Below are 21105 nucleotides of genomic sequence, written 5' to 3' on the forward strand. Positions count from 1 at the left end.
CAACTGCTCTGTCCTTTCTGATCTATGGAAACAAAAGACCCGGGGTGCATGTTCCCTTACTGAGAAGTGTTAGGAAGCATTGCTATGACCTAGAGACTGGAGACTAGAGACTAGAGACTGGAGACTGGAGAATAGAGACTGGAGATTGGAGACTGGAGGCTGAAGAATGGAGACTGGAGATTGGAGACTACAGACTGGAGACTGGGGACTGGGGACTGCTGACTGGAGACTGGAGATTGGAGACTGGAGACTGGAGACTAGAGACTACAGACTGGAGACTGGAGACTAGAGACTACAGACTGGAGACTGGGGACTGCTGACTGGAGACTGGAGACTGGAGATTGGTGACTGGAGACTACAGACTGGAGACTAGAGACTACAGACTGGAGAATGGAGACTGGGGACTGGAGACTAGAGACTAGAGACTAGAGACTGGAGACTGGGGACTGGGGACTGGGGACTGGGGACTGGAGACTGGAGACTGGAGACTGGAGACTAGAGACTACAGACTGGAGACTGGGGACTGCTGACTGGAGACTAGAGATTGGAGACTGGAGACTACAGACTGGAAACTAGAGACTGGAGACTGGAGACTGGATACTAGAGACTGGAGACTGGGGACTGGGGACTGGAGACTAGAGATTGGAGACTGGGGACTGGGGACTGGAGACTAGAGATTGGAGACTAGAGACTGGAGACTAGAGACTGGAGACTGGAGATTGGAGACTGGAGACTAGAGACTACAGACTGGAGACTGGAGACTGGAGACTGGAGACTGGAGATTGGAGACTGGAGACTGGAGACTGTAGACTACAGACTGGAGACTAGAGACTACAGACTGGAGACTGGAGACTGGAGACTGGAGATTGGAGATTGGAGACTGGAGACTGGAGACTAGAGACTACAGACTGGAGACTGGAGACTGGAGACTGGAGACTGGAGATTGGAGACTGGAGACTGAAGACTGGAGACTGGAGACTGGAGACTAGAGACTGGAGACTGGAGACTGGAGACTGGAGACTAGAGACTGGAGACTAGAGACTAGAGACTGGAGACTAGAGACTAGAGACTGGAGACTGGAGATTGGAGACTGGAGACTGAAGACTGGAGACTAGAGACTACAGACTAGAGACTGGAGACTGTAGACTTTAGGTCTGCACACTATTGTTGGGCTTGATCTTCAAATCAAAATGTAAGTTAACCTCCTTGGCGGTATTCCCGAGTGTAGCTCGGGGTAACATTTCAGTACCAAAAGCGGTAACCCCGAGCTACACTCAGGCTTACCCTGCGGCACTGCTCCGGCATGTGTTCTTCACTTACCTTACCCTGCGCTCCCACGATGTGTCCCCTGCAGCGTCCCCGGCCATCTCCTCCGGCCGATGCCGGCACCCGGCTTCTGTGTCCTGTCCCTGTGACGTCAGGACGTACGGGCGCCGCCGCCGGCGGCGGCGGGAAATTTTAAAATTTTAAAAAATGTCATTTTTTCTTTTTTTACATTTTACATAGTAAAACATTGCTGTCTCAACCCATTTCACATACATATTGTCCCTAATGCTTTGTCCGGCGCCCTGCCTGCATTTTGTCTGTTCTTTCTGCCTGGAAACTGAGAAATGTCCATGGCGTCCAAAAAGCGTCCCTTTAGGTCAATAGCAGTTTTAGACCGGCTAGAGAACAGCGATAGTAAATCAGAACCACTTGCAGAATTGAGTGATAATGATTCGTGGGGGAAATTCCTCATCAGACACTGAAAACGATTCTGCGACTGAGCTCAGCGATGTGCGAACTTGGCTCTCTATTTCACATTTCAGTGTTTTTGGTTTGATTATATTATTGAATTAAATTTTTTATTATTTTTATATTATTTTTATGATTATTTATTAAATTATAATTTATGATTTTGTGTTTCAAATTTTATCCTCCCCGGGATGTTTACTAGACTCTTGTTCGGACAGATTTCAGTGAGTTATTCCTAAAAATTACAGCCTACAATAAACAAAATACATATTTCCATGCAAAAAAATGGTACCGCTTTCAGCACCAAAAATCTGAAATAATCATACCGCCAGGGAGGTTAAACTCGACCATCTGCCATTAATAAGTGTAAGGGCTTTCAGCACAGGTCAGGTGCAATGTTTTGGCCAATCACAGTGCATGATGATGTCACGAGGAGGCAGGGTCACCTGGTTGACATCACCGGGTAGCCCTGCCCTTTAGATAATTAAGAACTGTCAGGCTGGCGCAGCTTTTAAACAGCGGCAGCCATCGTCGAGAGTGGAGCTTTTTTTTGGGGGGGGTGGGGGATGGCAGTGGCGGCGGGCATTGTGTTTGATGTTGGATCTACTTCGGTTGACATTCTTTTAATTTTTTTTTTTTTTTAATAAAGGACTTGTCCAACCTTAAATTTGTGTGTGCCTGTGCAATGGAGACAAAATTCAGTACCCTGTAATTTCCATAGGTGACACTTTGAAACCCCTTACAGGTCATCGGCTTAGTGTTACCGAGGAGTTCTGAAATGTTCCTCTCACTCCAGCGTGTGCGGCGATAAGTGACATGTGTATTGCAAACGCCGTTTTCATACATAGGCACCCCCAGCACATGATTTTACGTTCGTATATGTGGGTTTGGGGCCTCAAAATTTGGGGGGGAATTTTATAAGCTTGGGTGTAAGTTTAATTTTTTACTATAATTTTTTTTGTACTTAACTTTTTTTTCTCATCACACGGGAAAAAAAATGTCCCATATGTGATGATCTTTTTTGGTGACAGGTTCTCTTTAATGAGACATCCAGGGTCTAAAAGTAGACCCTGGATGTCGGTGCTGGGGTTGTGTGGAAGTAGTTGAGTGGCAGCTGCTTGTCAGATTTACATACAATCCTGGTGTGTGTAAATGCGCCACTGGAAATGTGTGTTAAACCCTCCCCCCCCCATTTCCATTGTCAGTTCAACATATGGACCTGGCAGTGAAGGGGTTAATATAGGACATACTATATATTAGTAATGCACCGAAATGAAAATTCTAGTGCCGAAGCCGACTCCGAAAATTCAGAATGCATGTGGCCGAAAACCAAACCGAAACCGAAATGTCTGCGTATGTGGGGGTGGGGAAGCTCCAAAAATTTTTTTTTTGTCTACTTTCATGTAAATTTGTATCTATTTTTTTTAACATGATTTTATTGCTATCACAATAGTCCCCTCTGTGATAGCATATGAGTGACAGGTCCTCTTTGTAGGGGGGAGGGGGTTGGGAGCAGTGTGTGCAAGGAGGGGGCAGCAGAGGAGCAGTGTATACAGCGAGAGAGCCGTGTGTACAGACAGGTCCCTCATTTGTTGTCACTACATGTTGGTGCCGCTTTTTAAATGCAATTGCTGGCTTCTTCTTTTTTTCACCAGGAGCTGTCACTTTCCCCAGTGCTATAGGAAACTTTGTTTCTTTTATCTTGGGAAAGTAATTAAAAGGAAACATTGTTTCTTTCTTTTAGCTGGGGGGGGGGGGGGGAAGTGACAGCTAATTCTGAGAGCATTAGTGAAGAAAAAAAAAAGCCGGCAATTACATTTAAAAACCCGCACTGACCTATAGTGACAGCCAGGCACTGTATACACTGCTCCTCTCCTGTCTTTCTCAGCTGTCCCCCCCCCCCCCCCCCCCTTACATCTGCACTACACACAGTCTCTTGTATTGGCACCTGTATCGGCTACATTTTTTCTATCGGCATTTTTTTTTTATTTAACTATATACCTAGTTACAGTCCTAGAAAGCAGTATACATCTGACATAATACATCAGTTAATATTTTATAACAATTTATGTAGAACTCTCCATGTGTCCATACCTGTAAACAAATATGGGGACAATAAAATCGGTGTAGTTTGGTGTCAGGTCAGAATCCTCCAACTGGGACATTATCCGATCAAAGTCCTTAGTCAGCACCACTTCCTTATCCAAGGGGAGAAAATTACCTGGAAACCACAACAGACAAAAATGAGCAGATGGGTTACAGGAACTATATGACTGCTATTCACTACAACGTCAGGCTTTGGGGTCAGTTTAGTAAAGAGTGATCACTAAAGCAAAGTCAATTGTCTCACTCACTTTAGTAAAGGAGGAGAAGTTAAATGAACAATTCACTGTGCTAAAAATACTCAACCATGTGAAAAAAAAAAAAGAAAAAAAGCAGATTTTTGTTTACACATAACTGGATGGTTGAAGTCAGTGCAGATTTACTATATTCACTCAGCTAAGTGCAAATTGTGGCTTGGTGAATGAGGTGAAGCTGTGATGTTTTCAGTCATCCAATCATGTGCAGGCAACTTTATTTTCAATGTATTCTTGTTTCATATTTTACTTTCCTTGAACATGATTGGGCTTTCTTTGCAAGGTCAATGTTTACTTAGTCTCTCCTTATTTACCAAGATAAGTGAACATTCACTTTGCTCCTTCAGTAAGTTACCCTCACCGTCATATTATCAGGTTTTTTTAGTACAGATTTATAGTTTATATCATAGTTTATCAGTCTTTGTTGTTGTTACTGTTTTTTTTTTACACCAAACTTCCAATTGGAAATGCTGTATGACATAAAAGACCACCTTTGATGTCAGAGGTTTTGTTGAAAATGTTTGAAGCTTTATGACTTTCTATTCAACACTACAAAGTGGCAGCAAAGTTAACTAGGTTTTCAGGCAACAGAATAAATAAAATATAAACATGTTTTCCCAAACATTGTTTCTCTTTCAAGCAGGGGCAGACTCACAACTCATTGGGCCCCCGGGCAATAGGGGATCATGGGGCCCCTGTGTCCTTGCCCAAACTCAAAAAAGCCTATGATAAAGGTACCAGGAGCATCTCATGGGGCCCCCTACTGACCCCGGGCCCTCGGGCAGTGCCCGAGTTTCCACATGGTCAGTCCGCCCCTGCTTCCAAGCATAGTAGGAAAAAAATTACCTAGTTGTGCATAAGCAACCATCTCCTCCTTTTCCATCTTTTGTCCGAACCCTCTGTTGTCCACAATAGTGATGGTATCAGTAAGTTTATAGGAGTTTCTCCTCGTTGTGATAATGGTTTCAGTTGATCCAGTTCTGGCACGGGTCTGGAATTCTTCTTCTCCAAGGGTATAGATACAGGAGTTAACAAAAGCCGATTTGCCATGACCGGTATAACCAAACAGCTGCAGGAGCACCCTGGTGTATGTCTGGTCCTCTGAGGAACCTCCTGGAAGATGAAAATCACGGATGAATTGCTTGTTGTCTACGGTGTCCATCGCCGGAGAAATTTCCAGGTCTCTGCTAAATTCTGTAAGTATATTCCACAGCAGGCTCTTTATACACCTTGTAAGAATTTACTTTCACATTCGATATGTAACAAAAGTGGTGGGAGTGTGCTTAAATGTTTTCACGCAATGTAGTTTTGTTTCTGCAGAAACATAACAAACTACCACAAATAGAAACTGTGTTCTGCCTTTATATGTTCTAAAGAAACATTACATGTTTATTGGGGTTGATTTACTAAAACTGGAGAGTTCAGAATCTGGTGCAGCTCTGCATGGCAGCTAGTCAGCCTCTAACTTCAGCTTGTTCCATTAAAGTGGTTGTAAAGGCTGAAGGTTTTTTACCATTCTATGCAAGAAGGTAAAATACCTTCTGTGTAAAGCATCCCCCCAGACCCCCTAATACTCACCTAAGCTCCCTCTTGATCCAGCGATGTGCACTGGACTATCGGCTATTCCGGGACTCCTTCTTCTCACTGGCTGAGAGAGAAGGGAAGCCATTGGCTCCCACTGCTGTCAATCACAGCCAATAAGGCAATGAAAAGAGAGAGGGGGAGGGGTCGAGCCACAGCTCTGTGTGCCCCCATAACAAGCTGCTTGCTCTGGGAGCATCCAACAGGAGGGAGGGGCCAGGAGCAGCGATGGGGGACCAACGAAAAGGAGGATCTGGGCTGCTCTGTGCAAAACTACTGGACACAGCAGGTAAGCATGTTTGCTATTTTCTCTTTAAAAAAAAGCCTTTAGAATCACTTTAAGCTTTGGCAATCAAACCTGGAAGCTGATTGGCTCCCATGCACAGCTGCACCAGATTTTGCACTTTCCAGTTTTAGTAAATCAACCCCTAAGTGTGGGATATTTTATAAAACAAGAGGATTGCAAAACATCTCCCTCTGACTATCACGGATACACTTCTGGATTCGGAAGGTAGATACCTGTTTCTAAAAGGCATTCTTGCCAATAGACCCATCACACTTGCAAATCTTTACGCTCCTAATACCAAGCAGGTTCCCTTCTTCCGCTCAATCTCTACCTCTCTCTCCTCCTTTCAGATAGGCATGCTGATCCTGGGGGAAACCTTAATGTCCACTTATGCCCATTACTGGATTCCTCTTCAGGCAGTTCCTTTTTGCCGTACAAATCCTTAAGGCAGATTCGCGCACAACTCCAGGACTTACAACTCCATGGCGAGTCCTCCACCCAAATGTCAAAGACTACACATTCTTTTCTCCCCCGCACAACAAATATTCCAGAATAGACTACATTTTCATATCACAATTGGATCTCCCACTGCTCCATGATGCCTCCATTAAACCGATGGTTCTATCAGATCACCACCCCATAATCATGATGCTGCGATTCCCCGAAAAACACTCCAGCTCTAAGATCTGGCGATTGGACGTTTCCCTTCTATCTGACCTAGCAAACGAAGCCGAGGTCCCTTCCAAATTGATGGACTACTTTTCGACCAACCAAACTCCAGATACCTCCTCTCTAACGCAATGGAAGGCACATAAATGTGCCATCCGCGGAATCCTCATAGCTTTGGCCACGAAACGTAAACAGGACAGACAAGCGCGTTTACAACAATTTACAGACCAAATCCAATTTCTGGAAAAGATCCATAAACATACTCAAGCTGCTTCAACTCTGACTGAACTCACGAACACCCGTTCACAGCTCTTAACTGAACTGGGTGAGGTAGCCAAGCGTAGATATATTCTGACTCAGAAGCTATTTGATGAGTTTGCGAACAAAAGCGGGAGATTCCTAGCCAGATCCCTCTGAGCAAAAAAGTTGAGCGTAACAGTCCACAAAATCAGGGGTTTGGATGGCTCTTTCGCCACTTCAAATACTGACATCGCTTCTCATTTTGAGCAGTTTTAGAACACGCTATATAACCTCCCTCCTGAAAGCCCCCCACATGAAACCGACAAACCCAGAGCCACTCTGTTCTCTGACTTCCTTCATCTTTATAGCCCCTCTGCACTCCCTGAGGATACGACAAAGGCACTGGAACAAAATATCACGTCTGACGAGCTTTCATGGGCCGTCAAACAAATGAAGCCCGGTAAAAGCCCAGGCCCTGATGGGTTTTCTGTAGCCATATATATATATATATATATATATATATATATATATTTATTTATTTATACATACACTCTATATTACCAAAAGTATTGGGCTACCTGCCTTTCCCCGCACGTGAACTTTAATGACATCCCAGTCCTCGTCCTTAGGGTCCAATATTGGGTTGGTCTGCCCTTTGCAGATATAACAGCTTCAACTTTATTATTATTATTATACAGCATTTATAAAGCGCCAATAGTTCGCTCAGCGCTGTATATTACAAAGGGGGACAGAACATGTGACAGAACAATACCAATACAACGCGATACACGAGGGGTTCCAGGGCCCTGCTCTTTCGAGCTTACAATCTAGGAGGGAGGGGATGGTGGTACAGGAGGAGATAGCTGTGGGGAATGGAGTGGTGGGAAGAGTGGAGGAGGTCGGCAATTAGCAGGGAGTGGGGTAGGCTTCCCTGAAGAGATGGGTTTTCAGGGTGCGCCTAAAGGAGAGGAGAGTAGGTGATAATCTGATGGGTTGGGGCAGGGAGTTGCAGAGGATAGTAGATGGGAGGAGGAGACCAGGGAACTAGAGAGAAGGAGGTCTTGAGAGGAGCTGAGTGTGTGTGTTGGGTGGTACTTGGATATTAGGTCAGTGATGTAGTTCGGGGCAGTATGGTGGACGGCTTTGTACGTCAGTGTTAGGATTTTGAATTTGATCCGTTGTGCAATCGGAAGCCAGTGGAGGGATTGGCAGAGGGGGGTGGCGGAAACGGAGCGGTTGGAAAGGTGGATGAGTCTGGCCGCCGTATTCAGGATCGACTGAAGCGGGGATAGCCTGTGGCGAGGCAGGCCAGTGAGGAGGGAGTTGCAGTAGTCGAGTCGTGATATGATGAGGGAGTGGATGAGCTGTTTAGTGGTTTCTGGGGTTAGGAACGTGCGGATTTTGGAGATGTTGCGGAGGTGGAGTCTGCATGAGTTAGTTAGTGATTGGACTTTGGGCTGGAAGGATAGGTTGGAGTCCAGAATGACACCCAGTACTCTGGCCTGCTGGGCAGGCCTGAGAGTGGCAATGTTGGACGTAATGGAGAAGTCAGTGGGGGGTGGTGTCTGGGCTGGGGGGAAGACTAGGAGCTCGGTTTTGGAGAGGTTCAGTTTAAGGAAGTGGAGCGACATCCAGTCTGATATGTTGTTCAGTAGGTTTGTGATTCAGGTGGAGACAGAGCAGGTGAGGCAAGGGATAGAGAGATAGATTTGTGTGTCATCGGCATAGAGGTGATAGTTGAAGCCGTGAGAGTGTATGAGTTGGCCAAGGGAGGAGGTGTAAATGGAGAAGAGAAGGGGCCCGAGGACAGAGCCTTGAGGGACCCCAACAGAGAGGGGGAGCGAGGGGGAGGTGGTTACATTATAGGTAACGCTGAAGGAGTGTTGTGATAGGAGGGTGTCTATGGGAAGGTTGGACCATTCTTCCAGAAGCACATTTGTCAGGTCAGGCACTGATGTCGGGGGAGGAGGCCTGGCTCACAGTCTCCACTCTAATTCATCCCAAAGGTGTTCTATGGGGTTGAGGTCAGGACTCTGTGCAGGCCAGTCAAGTTCCTCCACCCCAAACTGGCTCTTAGGTCCATGTCTCTATGGACCTTGGTTTTTGCACTGGTGGGCAGTCATGTTGGAACAGGAAGGGGCCATCCCCAAACTCTTCCCACAATGTTGGGAGCATGAAATTGTCCAAAATGTCTTGGTATGCTGATGCCTTAGGAGTTCCATTCACTGGACTAGGGGGCCAAGCCCAACCCCTGAAAAACAACCCCACATTATTATCCCCCCTCCACCAAACTTTACACTTGGCACAATGCAGTCAGGCAAGTACCGTTTTCCTGGCAACCACCAGACCCAGACATGTCCATCGGATTGCCAGACAGAGAAGCGTTATTTTTCACTCCATAGAACGTCTCCACTGTTCTAGAGTCCAGTGGTGGTGTGCTTTACACCACTGCATTACGCACTGATGTTGTGCCACATGAAGTTTGGAGGTCTTTAGCTATTGACTCTGCAGACAGTTGGCGACTTCTGCGCACTGTGCGCTTCAGCATGCGCTGACCCCGCCCTGTCATTTGACGTGGCCTACCACTTGGTGGCTGAGTGGCTGTTGTTCCCAGTTGCTTCCACTTTGTTATAATCCCACTAACAGTTGAGCGTGGAATATTTAGTAGCCAGGAAATGTCACGGATGGACTTACTGCACAGGTGGCCACCTATCACGGGACCACGCTTGGAGTCACTGAGCTCCTGAGAGCGACCCATTTTTTCACCAATGTTTGTAGAAGTAGTCTTCATGCCTAGGGGATTTATTTTGTACACTTGTGGCCATGGAGGGGATTGTAATACCTGAATCCATTGATTTGGAGGGCTGGTCCAATAATGTATATGTACTGTATATTGTATATCAATGTATTCTAACAGTAGAGGAGCCCCAGTTGTCAGAATACAATAGCACATTGATTTGGGGGATTCCTCCATCCACCTCGCATGTGTAGATGGGCAATCCGTTCAGTTTTTATCCTTTTTATCAGTCCATTGTCTGTTTTTTTTAAAAAAAAGATCCATTTATGGCCAGTTTAGCTTTAATTTTAGTTAAATATTCTAACAAAAAGAAAAAATGCATACACAATTTTGCAGTTTGTGTTCTCTGAAAAGCAGCCATAGCTTGAGTAGAAAAACCTGTCCTGCAGACTCAAAGCCAAAGTTCTCCAATGAAGCATGAACAAAGTTGTTGCAACACACAGGACACAAAGGAGACTATCCCTGAACCTCATACTGTAACTCTGTCCATGTGACTTCCAGTTACAGCATCAGAAGTAAATCTGACCCTGCCTATCACCTGCCACATCTTTGTGTGACAATATCTTAATCTGTCCACATAAGGAAAGGAAATGAGGACAAAAGTCCTAATGTTACAATGGTCAAATACATGTACAGCTGCAAGAAAACTCCCCTTGGGAGTTTTGCATGAATTGGGCATAAAATGTGCTCTGAACGTCATCTAAGTCACAACAATAGAAGAACACAGTCTGCTGAACATAATACTACACAAACATTAGATGTTGCCATGGTTTAATTGCACATAACATGTAAACATTCACAGTGCAGGGAGGAAAAAGTATGGGAACCTTTGGACTTAATAACTGGTTGACCCTCCTTTGGCAGCAATAACCCCAACCAAACGTTTCCTGTAGTTGCAGATCAGACCTGCACAACGATCTGGAGTCATTTTGGACCACTCCTCTTCACAAAACTGTTTCAGTGTAGCAATATTCTTGGGATGTCTGGTGTGAATCGTTCTCTTAAGGTCATGCCACAGCATTTCAATGGGGTTGAGGTCAGGACTCTGACTGGGCCACTCCAGAAGGCGTATTCTGTGCTGTTGCAGCCATTGTTTTGTTGAATGACTTGTATGCTTTGGGTCATTGTCCTGTTGCATCACCCATCCTTTGCGGAGCTTCAGTTGGCGGACAGATGGTCGTACGTTTTCCTGCAAAATGTCTTGATAAACTCTGGAATTCATTTTCCCATCAATGACAACAATCCGTCCAGGCCCTGAGGCAGCAAAGCAGCCCCAAACCATGATGCTCCCTCTGCCATGTTTCACAGTGGGGATGAGGTTTTGATGTTGGTGTGCTGTGCCTTTTTTTCTCCACACATAGTGTTGTGTGTTCTTCCCAAACAACTCAATCTTGGTTTCATCTGTCCACAGTATATTTTGCCAGTAGTGCTGTGGAACATCCAGGTGCTCTTTTGCAAACTTCAAACATGCTGCAATCTTCTTTTTGGACAGCAATGGCTTCCTCTGTGGTGTCCTCCCATGTACTCCATTCTTGTTTAATGTTTTCCTTATTGTAGATGTGTCAGCAAAAATGTTAGCATGTGCCAGAGATTTCTGTAGGTCTTTAGCTGCCACTCTGGGATTCTTCTTTACCTCATGCAGCATTCTGCGCTGTGCTCTTGCAGTCATTTTTACAGGACGACCACGCCTAGGGAGAGTAGCAACAGTGCTAAACTTTCTCCATTTGTAGACAGTCTGTCTTACCGCGGACACATGAACATCAAGGCTTATGGAGGCTTGATGTTTTTTAATTAAAGAACATACTGTATGCTAATTATTATACTAAATGAGCTTGTGCTGAAAATTGCCTCCAGTATTGCTCCTACTTCTTCTTTCCTACTTCTTCTTTCTGGTGGCCGTAGTTTTGTTGAAAGCCAGAGCAGTCACTACTTTATTGAAAACTCCCTCCATTTTCCTTAGTCTCAAAAACTATATGTCACTTTCTGTAGTTAAAATGTGTACATTTCCGGCCTTGATTGTTTGTCTTGGCTAAGCTAGAGAGGAAGGCTGATAGAAGCTTTAGAGTGCTGAAGTTCACATCCTGCTGATGAGGGAGAAAAGAGATTAGGGAGATAAGACACTATCCTTGTGAGTTTAACTCTTTTTTTGTGCCTCTTTGGCAGTAGAGCTTGTCCTGTCACCTCTGCTGCTTTTCTTTTCTCCCTCCCTGTGGTCCCTCTGCAGAGTCTGTACCATTCCTGTGTTTTTCTCCCCCCCCTCAGGAGTAAATCTTGAGGCTCTCAGCAGATCGGCCTCTGGTGACTCACTGCACTGTTCAACAAATTTTTATTTTTTGCCAGTTTTGGAAACAAAAGGAATCATTTCTTAATGAATTTCACATTCTGAGTTCAAATATAACAATGAAATTTGTCAATTGGCTCTAGTTTTTCTGTAAACTGAAAGTTTTCTACTATAGGCGTAATGACTACATAATGCACAATAATTATATAGATAGATGTCTTTCCACAAATATAAAGCAAGTGATATTGACTACATAACAGCCTAAATGGCATAATATATTGCATAGGATTACCAAGAAAAATTATAGCCATAAGCTAAGTTGAATCATTTTAATACTTAGGATTCTCACTAGTTTTGTCTTCAGTTTGTGTCGGTTTTGCTTCTCTTGGCTTTTCTCTTGTATTCGAGGAAAGGGCTATCTCTTACAACTGCACGTGACTACACGCTTCAGGTTCTTCCTCACTTGACTCAACCACGAAGGATTCTGGTGCTTTAGGAATTGGTAGCCCCTCTCCATGAGGAACTGGACGTGTTGCCGATGGAATATTTGGATAGTGCACAGATAACTTTTTCTTCCTATTTAGCCCTTTTACAATTGGAGGCACCATACAAAAGTAACAATTACTAACATGATCTGTTGGCTCTCTCCAAATCATTGGCACAGCGAAAGGCATAGATGCCTTTTTTCCATTCAACCATTGCTCCAGTGCCGTCCCACAAGAATTGCAGCATATATGTGGTGCCCAGCTCTTGTCCTGGTCTCCTATCTTGCAGCCAAAATACAAGTTGTAGGCTTTCTTAATCATTCCTGTTATCCTCCTTTTTTGTGAGATAAAAGTTATTTCACCGCAGATATAGCAGAAATTATCTGCTTTATTCACACAAGTTCGAGGCATTACTGAGTAGCCTATATAAGCATAAAACGAAATGTAAAGACGCACTCCAATCAGCTACAGATACTGCAGCTTTTATGCAGTGAAGTGATGCAATTAAAGGCTAATATTGCATCATCTCAGTATACATGCAATTTTCTATTGGTCACCAGTATCAATTGCGCAATATGCAGCTGAAGTTGCATCATAATTTTGAATGGCTTACGTCATTAGATGGGTGAATATATCATGGAAACTGGAGCCAATCAACATTTTTTAGGGTCATTTTCGTTTTCAGCACCCCAAAATTATGTAAGATTAGCTAATTTTATGCCCAAAACTTTTTACCTGTTGAACAGTGTTATCGGCCCAGTGTTGAGAATACAGGACAACTGAGCATGTGCAGTGAGCGAGACTAGATTTTAAACAGATTAGGCACTTATTTTTAATATTTTACAGGGGGTCAGCCTGAAGTTATTTATCAGGACTTAATTTTCTGGCTAAAAGTTCCACTTTAAGTGACATCTTTCCAATAATTAGTAGACCATGTTTACCTTTAGCTGAGAACTGGCTGGATTAGAGGATAATTGTCATAGCTCCCTTCTTTCCTTCCTTCCTACAATGGTATTAAAGCTTCTTTTTTTAAAATGTGAATTATTATGGCATACACACACACACTATAAAGCGCAAAATTCCTACTAAATGTGACTCTGCCATGGGGCTAGCAGTGCTGTGCTCTCCTTTCAGAACACTAGTGATGTAGCAATGTAAAGTCTTTGAGCTCCAGCCATTGATTCAGGAATTACAAATCCCGGAGAAAGATGAAAAAACACCATTCTCTGCTCAGAACTGACATTCTTGAATCCCACATTCTACATATGTGCAAATCCCGTGTCACTTTCTCCTACTTTTTCACAGTGGCAGGGCCTCTCACTGCCACAGAGGATATTGAAAATGGTATTGATATAAACACATACACCCACGCAGGTTGAACTGGATAGACTGGTGTTGTTATTCATACTTACCAACTACATAACTATGTATCTCTACACTCTATACATGAACAACACCTAGTAAATCTTTGCAAATACTCATATCTGCTATGCAGTCATATTGCATTTTTTACACCTATTATTCTGCATTGTTGGAGCAAAGCCAAACCAAACCCTAAATACTTTCTTAGGCTGGCCACAGACAGATCTTTTTTTTTTTAACCACCCAGCCAGCTGATCAAAAAGAAAACAAATATAGCCCCTATCCACACATCCAAGGTGGATGACGGAACCCTTCCTGCTGTGCTATTGCATTGTGACAGTGGGGACTCCATTGTAAGAATACACTCATCAGTGCTGCAGCCAGTTGGCTTCATGTGCTGATCAAACATACATTTCCCGACAGTCCCATTCAAGAGTTGAACACTAAATTGACTCTTCCTGAAGGGAAATGGCCATAGACCAGCAATGGGCAAACTACGGCCCGCGGGCCGTATACGGCCCGGTGGACCTTTTAATCCGGCCCGGTGGACCTTTTAATCCGGCCCGCGGAGCTAGGCTCCCGCTAGGCTCCTCTCACAGTCCGCCCTGAAGACCAGTGTAGCATGAAAATCTGTCTCCTATGAGGATCTGTCCCCCTCGACGTATCTGCGCATGTGCCGGAGATCACCGATCGGCTGCTAATGCCTGAAACTGGCACATGCGCAGATACGTCGAGGGGGACAGATCCTCATAGGAGACAGATTTTCATGCTACACCGGAACGGCGCGGGAACACGGCGAGAGGAACGCGCGGAGCAAAGGTAAGTGAATTGACACAGGGGGGACTTGGGGACTTAATATGGGGGATGAATTAATATGGGGAATGAATTACTATAGGGGGGATGAATTACTATATGGGGGATGAATTACTATATGGGGGATGAATTACTATAGGGGGGATGAATTACTATATGGGGGATGAATTACTATGGGGGATGAATTACTATATGGGGGATGAATTACTATATGGGGGATGAATTACTATAGGGGGGATGAATTACTATAGGGGGGATGAATTACTATATGGGGGATGAATTACTATGGGGGATGAATTACTATATGGGGGATGAATTACTATGGGGGATGAATTACTATATGGGGGATGAATTACTATATGGGGGATGAATTACTATGGGGGATGAATTACTATGGGGGATGAATTACTATATGGGGGATGAATTACTATGGGGGATGAATTACTATATGGGGGATGAATTACTATATGGGGGATGAATTACTATATGGGGGATGAATTACTATGGGGGATGAATTACTATAGGGGGGATGAATTACTATATGGGGGATGAATTACTATAGGGGGGATGAATTACTATGGGGGATGAATTACTATATGGGGGATGAATTACTATGGGGGATGAATTACTATAGGGGGGATGAATTACTATATGGGGGATGAATTACTATAGGGGGGATGAATTACTATATGGGGGATGAATTACTATAGGGGGGATGAATTACTATGGGGGATGAATTACTATATGGGGGATGAATTACTATGGGGGATGAATTACTATGAGGGATGAATTACTATGGGGGATGAATTACTATATGGGGGATGAATTACTATGGGGGATGAATTACTATATGGGGGATGAATTACTATGGGGGATGAATTACTATATGGGGGATGAATTACTATATGGGGGATGAATTACTATATGGGGGATTAATTACTATGCTTACTATGGGGGAATATTACTATACTTACTATGGATGACACATACACATCATTCATCTACTCTTGGTCCGGCCCCCGGGTCCAATATATGAACCCATTGCGGCCCTCAAGTCAAAAAGTTTGCCCACCCCTGCCATAGACAGATCTAAATTTAGCCAGTCCCTACTGAACAGGTCAATCAATCCATCTATGGCCAGTTTTATTCTGCTACTCATAATAGAGCTTCCAATTAAAATGTACCTATGTATTTACTGTCTTCTTTCCTTCATCAGCACGGTGGTGTTGTAGTCAGTGGTTTAGGCTTGGAGATCAGTAGCTATAGCACTAGAGAGGCTCCCTCTGATCAGCAAGATAAGCACACAAGCAGGTGACGTGGCTTACCCGAGGTGCAGGGTCCAAGTACTAACCAGTATCTCCCAGCGCTTCTGATGGTGAGTTTTTCTGTGTCTTAGTACCAGGGTGCGATCCTCAGGAACACCCCACTGCGAGGTAAGCAAGCCAGGGTCCATTAGCAGATAAAGCAGATAAGGATCAATTGGCATCAGGTTGGTATCAAGTGGAAGTGTAGTCAAGAAATAAGGCAAATTCAGTAACAAGTGGTAGGGAAGATACAGACAGGCAGCAGGGACAAAAGGAGTAAGATATCGACTGAAAAATAATCTGGCAAACAGGAAGTGCAAAGGTAAGGCTTAAATATAAATCCTGTATAATAATAAATAGGAAGTTCATGGGAGGAGCAATGACATCGATTTTATGCATTTGTTTATTTAATATTTACAAGTAAAAGTTGACACGTGCATTCCTGATCAGAGCAAAAGGAACAAAAGTTTCCTTAAGAAGGAAATGTATTATTTTCAAGTAAAAACAAATGCAAAACATACATACAGTATCTATGTATTACAAGTCAAGGACACAGAAAAGTTGCACATTTTAGTTTTATCTTGTTGACTAAGCTGGGTAAAAATGCACTTTGCAAAGTGAATATGCTTTATTTCTTAAATACAGTAAGTCATCTCCATGGGCCACAATTCAGCACCCAGATAAAAGCTGCATTACCCTGTTGTAAATATGACATTTATTGACAGCCAAGACAAATCTTTGTGTCATATTTTCATAATAAATTGTAAAAAAAAAAAGTTTGACCCAGAAGCTATTTTTTTTTCTAATAAAGTTGAATGATGGAGCCTTTTGGCCATTTTCCATTGTATCAAATTTCTGTCTTTTTAGCTCTACACAATGTGGGAAAATGTTTGTGAACATCTGACCATTATATCTAATGTAAAGTATCAGCAAATATATGTGGACACCCCTACAAAGGATTATATTCCACAAATGGAATTTACCTTTACCATTATTATCATTATTATTGTTATTATCAATAGCATAATAAATATATTAATAATATCAATAATACTACTACTACTAATAATAATAATAATAATAATAGCAAGTATTATTATTAGTATTACTATTATTATTTAGTATAATAGGACCTGGTTTTATATATGCAGTATATGGCATCATAGCAATGAAACAGATTAGATTTTTTCTATTTTCTTTCTTAAAGCTACATTTTGTTTATTTGGTTAATTAATGTTTCTCTTCTTGGAACATACTCATCTGAGGGATCATGAATTATGAGCTGTTCCCTGGGCATTTCCGCTCAGTGGAGACACATTACATCAGGTTATTCCACATATCTTGAAGGTATATCTACACGTACAGACCTTCTTTTGGTAACTGAAGCACATTTTCTGTCACTCACAGAATATATTTTTTAACAAGGTGATGTTGTCACTTTTATATTTTTATTTTCCACTTCTTATATTCATAAAAGGTATCACTCTGTTGTTTTTAGCTTTTGATACAGGACATGTACAGCTCTGACCAATTCCTGTAAAAAAAAGGCAAAAAACAAATCGGGTTGCCTAAAGTTTGTCTATAGATGATCATTTTAGTCCTGTGCTCAGCTGTGGCTAGACTCAGATTTTCTACTCAGGCTGTCAGCCAGCTTCCATTTTTTTCACACCTAACAATACAACAGGCATTACTGCATAGCATAAAACTTAATAGGATCTATGCAAAAAAAAGCTCAGACTTAAAAAAAATCAATTGTTCTTTATAGTGCCTGCTCACATCTGATGGTGCAAACTGGCACCACAAAGAAAAATAGATTTTCTAAGTTTGAGCAGTTTTGGAGCTGCGAGCTTTAACCGCCTCCCGCCCGCCATATACTAATATGACGGGTACAAGGTGGTTCTCTCATTCTGGGAGGACGTCATATGACATTGTTCCATTCTTACCGCGCATGCTCGGCTCCCGGAGCGTACAGTGCGGCGATCGGTGGTGCGCTGTGTCCCTCGGACACAGCGAATCATCAATCCACGGAAAGAGCCGAAGATGTCGGCTCGGCCATGTGATTAGCTGTGTCCAATCACAGCTGATCACATGTAAACAGGGAAATGCCGGTTATCTGTATTTCTCTCCTCTCGAGCTGTCACGGAGGAGAGGAGAGCCGGTAATCGGCATTCCTCGGAGGGGACATGTACACTGATCATCAGGGCACTGATCTGTGTAACCCCAGCAGCGCTACCTGTCAGTGTCCATCAGTGCCAGCTGTCAGTGCTCATCCATGCCACCTGCCAGTGCCCATGAGTGTCACATCAATGCCACATATCAGTGCCCATCTGAGCTGCCTTTCAGTATCACCCATCAGTGCCAGTCAGTGCCACCTATCAATGCTGCCAATAAGTGCCACCTATCAGTGCCAGTCAGTGCCGCCTATCAGTGTGCATCAGTGCCGCCTATCAGTGCCCATCAGTGCTGCCTATCAGTGCCGCCTAACAGTGCCAGTCAGTGCCACCTAATAGTGCCACTCAGTGCCGCCTATCAGTGCTGTCTATCAGTGCCATATATGAGTGCTGCCTTTCAGTGCCCATCAGTGATGCCTGTCAATGCCCATAAGTGCCACCTACCAGTGCCTCCTCATCAGTGCCCATCAGTGCCATCTATCAGTGCCCATCAGTGCAGCCTATCAGTGCTCATCACTACAGCCTCATTAGCGCACATCAGTGAAGGGGAAAAATCACTTATTTACAAAATTTTATAACAAAAACTTAGAAAAAACATTTTTTTTTTAAATTTTCAGTGGTTTTTGGTTTGTTTAAGAAAAAATAAAAATCCCAGAGGTGATTAAATAGCACCAAAATAAAGCTCTATCTGTTACAAAAAAAATGTTGTACAGGGTTGTATGACCGCACAATTGTCATTCAAAGTGCAACAGCGCTGAAAGCTGGAAATTGGCCTGGGCAGGAATGGGGTAGAAGTGTCCTGTAGGCAGGAAGGGGGTATAAGTGTCCTGTAGGCAGGAAGGGGGTAGGAGTGCCCTGTAGGCAGGAAGGGGGTAGAAGTGTCCTGTAGGCAGGAAGGGGGTATAAGTGTCCTGTAGGCAGGAAGGGGGTATAAGTGTCCTGTAGGCAGGAAGGGGGTATAAGTGTCCTGTAGGCAGGAAGGGGGTATAAGTGCCCGGTAGGCAGGAAGGGGGTAGAAGTGTCCTGTAGGCAGGAAGGGGGTATAAGTGCCCTGTAGGCAGGAAGGGGGTATAAGTGTCCTGTAGGCAGGAAGGGGGTATAAGTGTCCTGTAGGCAGGAAGGGGGTATAAGTGCCCGGTAGGCAGGAAGGGGGTATAAGTGTCCTGTAGGCAGGAAGGGGGTAGAAGTGTCCTGTAGGCAGGAAGGGGGTAGAAGTGCCCTGTAGGCAGGAAGGGGGTAGAAGTGTCCTGTAGGCAGGAAGGGGGTAGAAGTGTCCTGTAGGCAGGAAGGGGGTAGAAGTGCCCGGTAGGCAGGAAGGGGGTATAAGTGTCCTGTAGGCAGGAAGGGGGTAGAAGTGTCCTGTAGGCAGGAAGGGGGTAGAAGTGCCCTGTAGGCAGGAAGGGGGTAGAAGTGTCCTGTAGGCAGGAAGGGGGTAGAAGTGTCCTGTAGGCAGGAAGGGGGTATAAGTGCCCTGTAGGCAGGAAGGGGGTATAAGTGTCCTGTAGGCAGGAAGGGGGTATAAGTGTCCTGTAGGCAGGAAGGGGGTATAAGTATCCTGTAGGCAGGAAGGGGGTAGAAGTGCCCGGTAGGCAGGAAGGGGGTAGAAGTGTCCTGTAGGCAGGAAGGGGGTAGAAGTGTCCTGTAGGCAGGAAGGGGGTAGAAGTGCCCGGTAGGCAGGAAGGGGGTAGAAGTGTCCTGTAGGCAGGAAGGGGGTATAAGTGTCCTGTAGGCAGGAAGGGGGTATAAGTGTCCTGTAGGCAGAAAGGGGGTATAAGTGTCCTGTAGGCAGGAAGGGGGTAGAAGTGCCCGGTAGGCAGGAAGGGGGTATAAGTGTCCTGTAGGCAGGAAGGGGGTATAAGTGTCCTGTAGGCAGGAAGGGGGTAGAAGTGTCCTGTAGGCAGGAAGGGGGTAGAAGTGTCCTGTAGGCAGGAAGGGGGTGACAGTGCCCTGTAGGTGAGGGGTTAAGCTACAAAACACTCAAGTGTGAATGCAGTCTTAGTGGAGACTATTCTTGTTTTGTTTTTTATTTTCCCAGTAATATATATTTTTATATGAAACACAATACTGTTTATACATACCAGGAAAATATGCTCAGCTTTATAAGTAGTGCATGCACATGCATTCAAAATTGACAGATGTAATATGTAACATTTTAAACAGGAAATGTATACTTCAACTTTTCCTATTTTAAAGTTTAGTCAAAAAACTAACTAACGCTAAGCCTTCTCTATGTCCCATTCTAAGCCTAGTTTATATAGCCCTGTAAAGCAAAAATCATCATACTTACCTGCTCTGCAGCTGTTCCAGTCCCATGCTGCGCTGTCAATGGAGGTTTCAATGAGTAAGAGTGTGCAGGAGAGGCTGCCTGCAATGGAAGCCCTATAATAAGTCAATGGTGACGTCACTTACCAGGCGGTCACAGCCGTTGTCGGTTCTCTCCTGCACACAACACCTGCCCCTGGAGGGAAGACCGGAGCGGATGCAAAACAGATGAATACAACAAATTTTGCTTTACAGGGCTAGATAGATTTGGCTCAGAATGCGGCATAGAGTAGGTTTAGTGTTAGTTTTTAACCTCCCTAGCGGTCTGATTATGTCCATATTTCTGTGCTCAAAGCGGTACATTTTTTTGCGTGGAAATATGTATTTTTTTTATTGTAGGCCTGTAATTCTTAGGAATAACTCCCTGAAATCTGTCCGAACAAGAGTCTAGTAAACATCCCGGGGAGGATAAAATTTGAAACGCAAAATCATAAATTATAATTTAATAAATAATCATAAAAAATAATAATATAATAATAATAAATTTAATTCAATAATATAATCAAACCAAAAACACTGAAATGTGAAATAGAGCGCCAAGTTCTCACATCGCTGAGCTCAGTCGCAGAATCGTTTTCAGTGCCTGATGAGGAATTTCCCCCACCAATCATTATCACTCAATTCTGCAAGTGGTTCTGATTTACTATCGCTGTTCTCTAGCCGGTCTAAAACCGCGTCTGACCTAAAGGGACGCTTTTTGGAC

At 43.9% G+C, this 21105-nt stretch overlaps 1 protein-coding gene and 1 long non-coding RNA gene across 2 annotated transcripts in view; both read right to left on the bottom strand.

Annotated features, from left to right (window-relative positions):
* LOC149437848 (uncharacterized) overlaps positions 1-5724 on the bottom strand; it is a 74839-nt gene extending 69115 nt beyond the window's left edge. Inside the window, exons 1-3 of the mRNA XM_089660520.1 lie at positions 5670-5724; positions 4938-5285; positions 3829-3955 (exon numbers count right to left, since the gene is read on the bottom strand). Coding sequence (XP_089516646.1) covers positions 3829-3955; positions 4938-5253 — 443 coding nt within the window. The 5' untranslated portion in view covers positions 5254-5285; positions 5670-5724. The remainder of the gene's footprint in view (positions 1-3828; positions 3956-4937; positions 5286-5669) is intronic.
* A 4694-nt stretch (positions 5725-10418) lies between these two features.
* LOC149437849 (uncharacterized) lies at positions 10419-16200 on the bottom strand. Its single transcript, XR_016307996.1, has 2 exons — positions 15931-16200; positions 10419-11748 (listed from the first exon to the last, which is right to left on the bottom strand). It is a non-coding gene; the product is annotated as an uncharacterized LOC149437849 (long non-coding RNA).
* Between the last annotated feature and the right edge of the window lie 4905 nt (positions 16201-21105).

This window comes from Staurois parvus, unplaced genomic scaffold, assembly GCF_062004578.1.
Source record: "Staurois parvus isolate SC_StPar_1 unplaced genomic scaffold, SC_StPar_1.0 ptg001252l, whole genome shotgun sequence".
NCBI classification, from domain to species: domain Eukaryota; kingdom Metazoa; phylum Chordata; class Amphibia; order Anura; family Ranidae; genus Staurois; species Staurois parvus.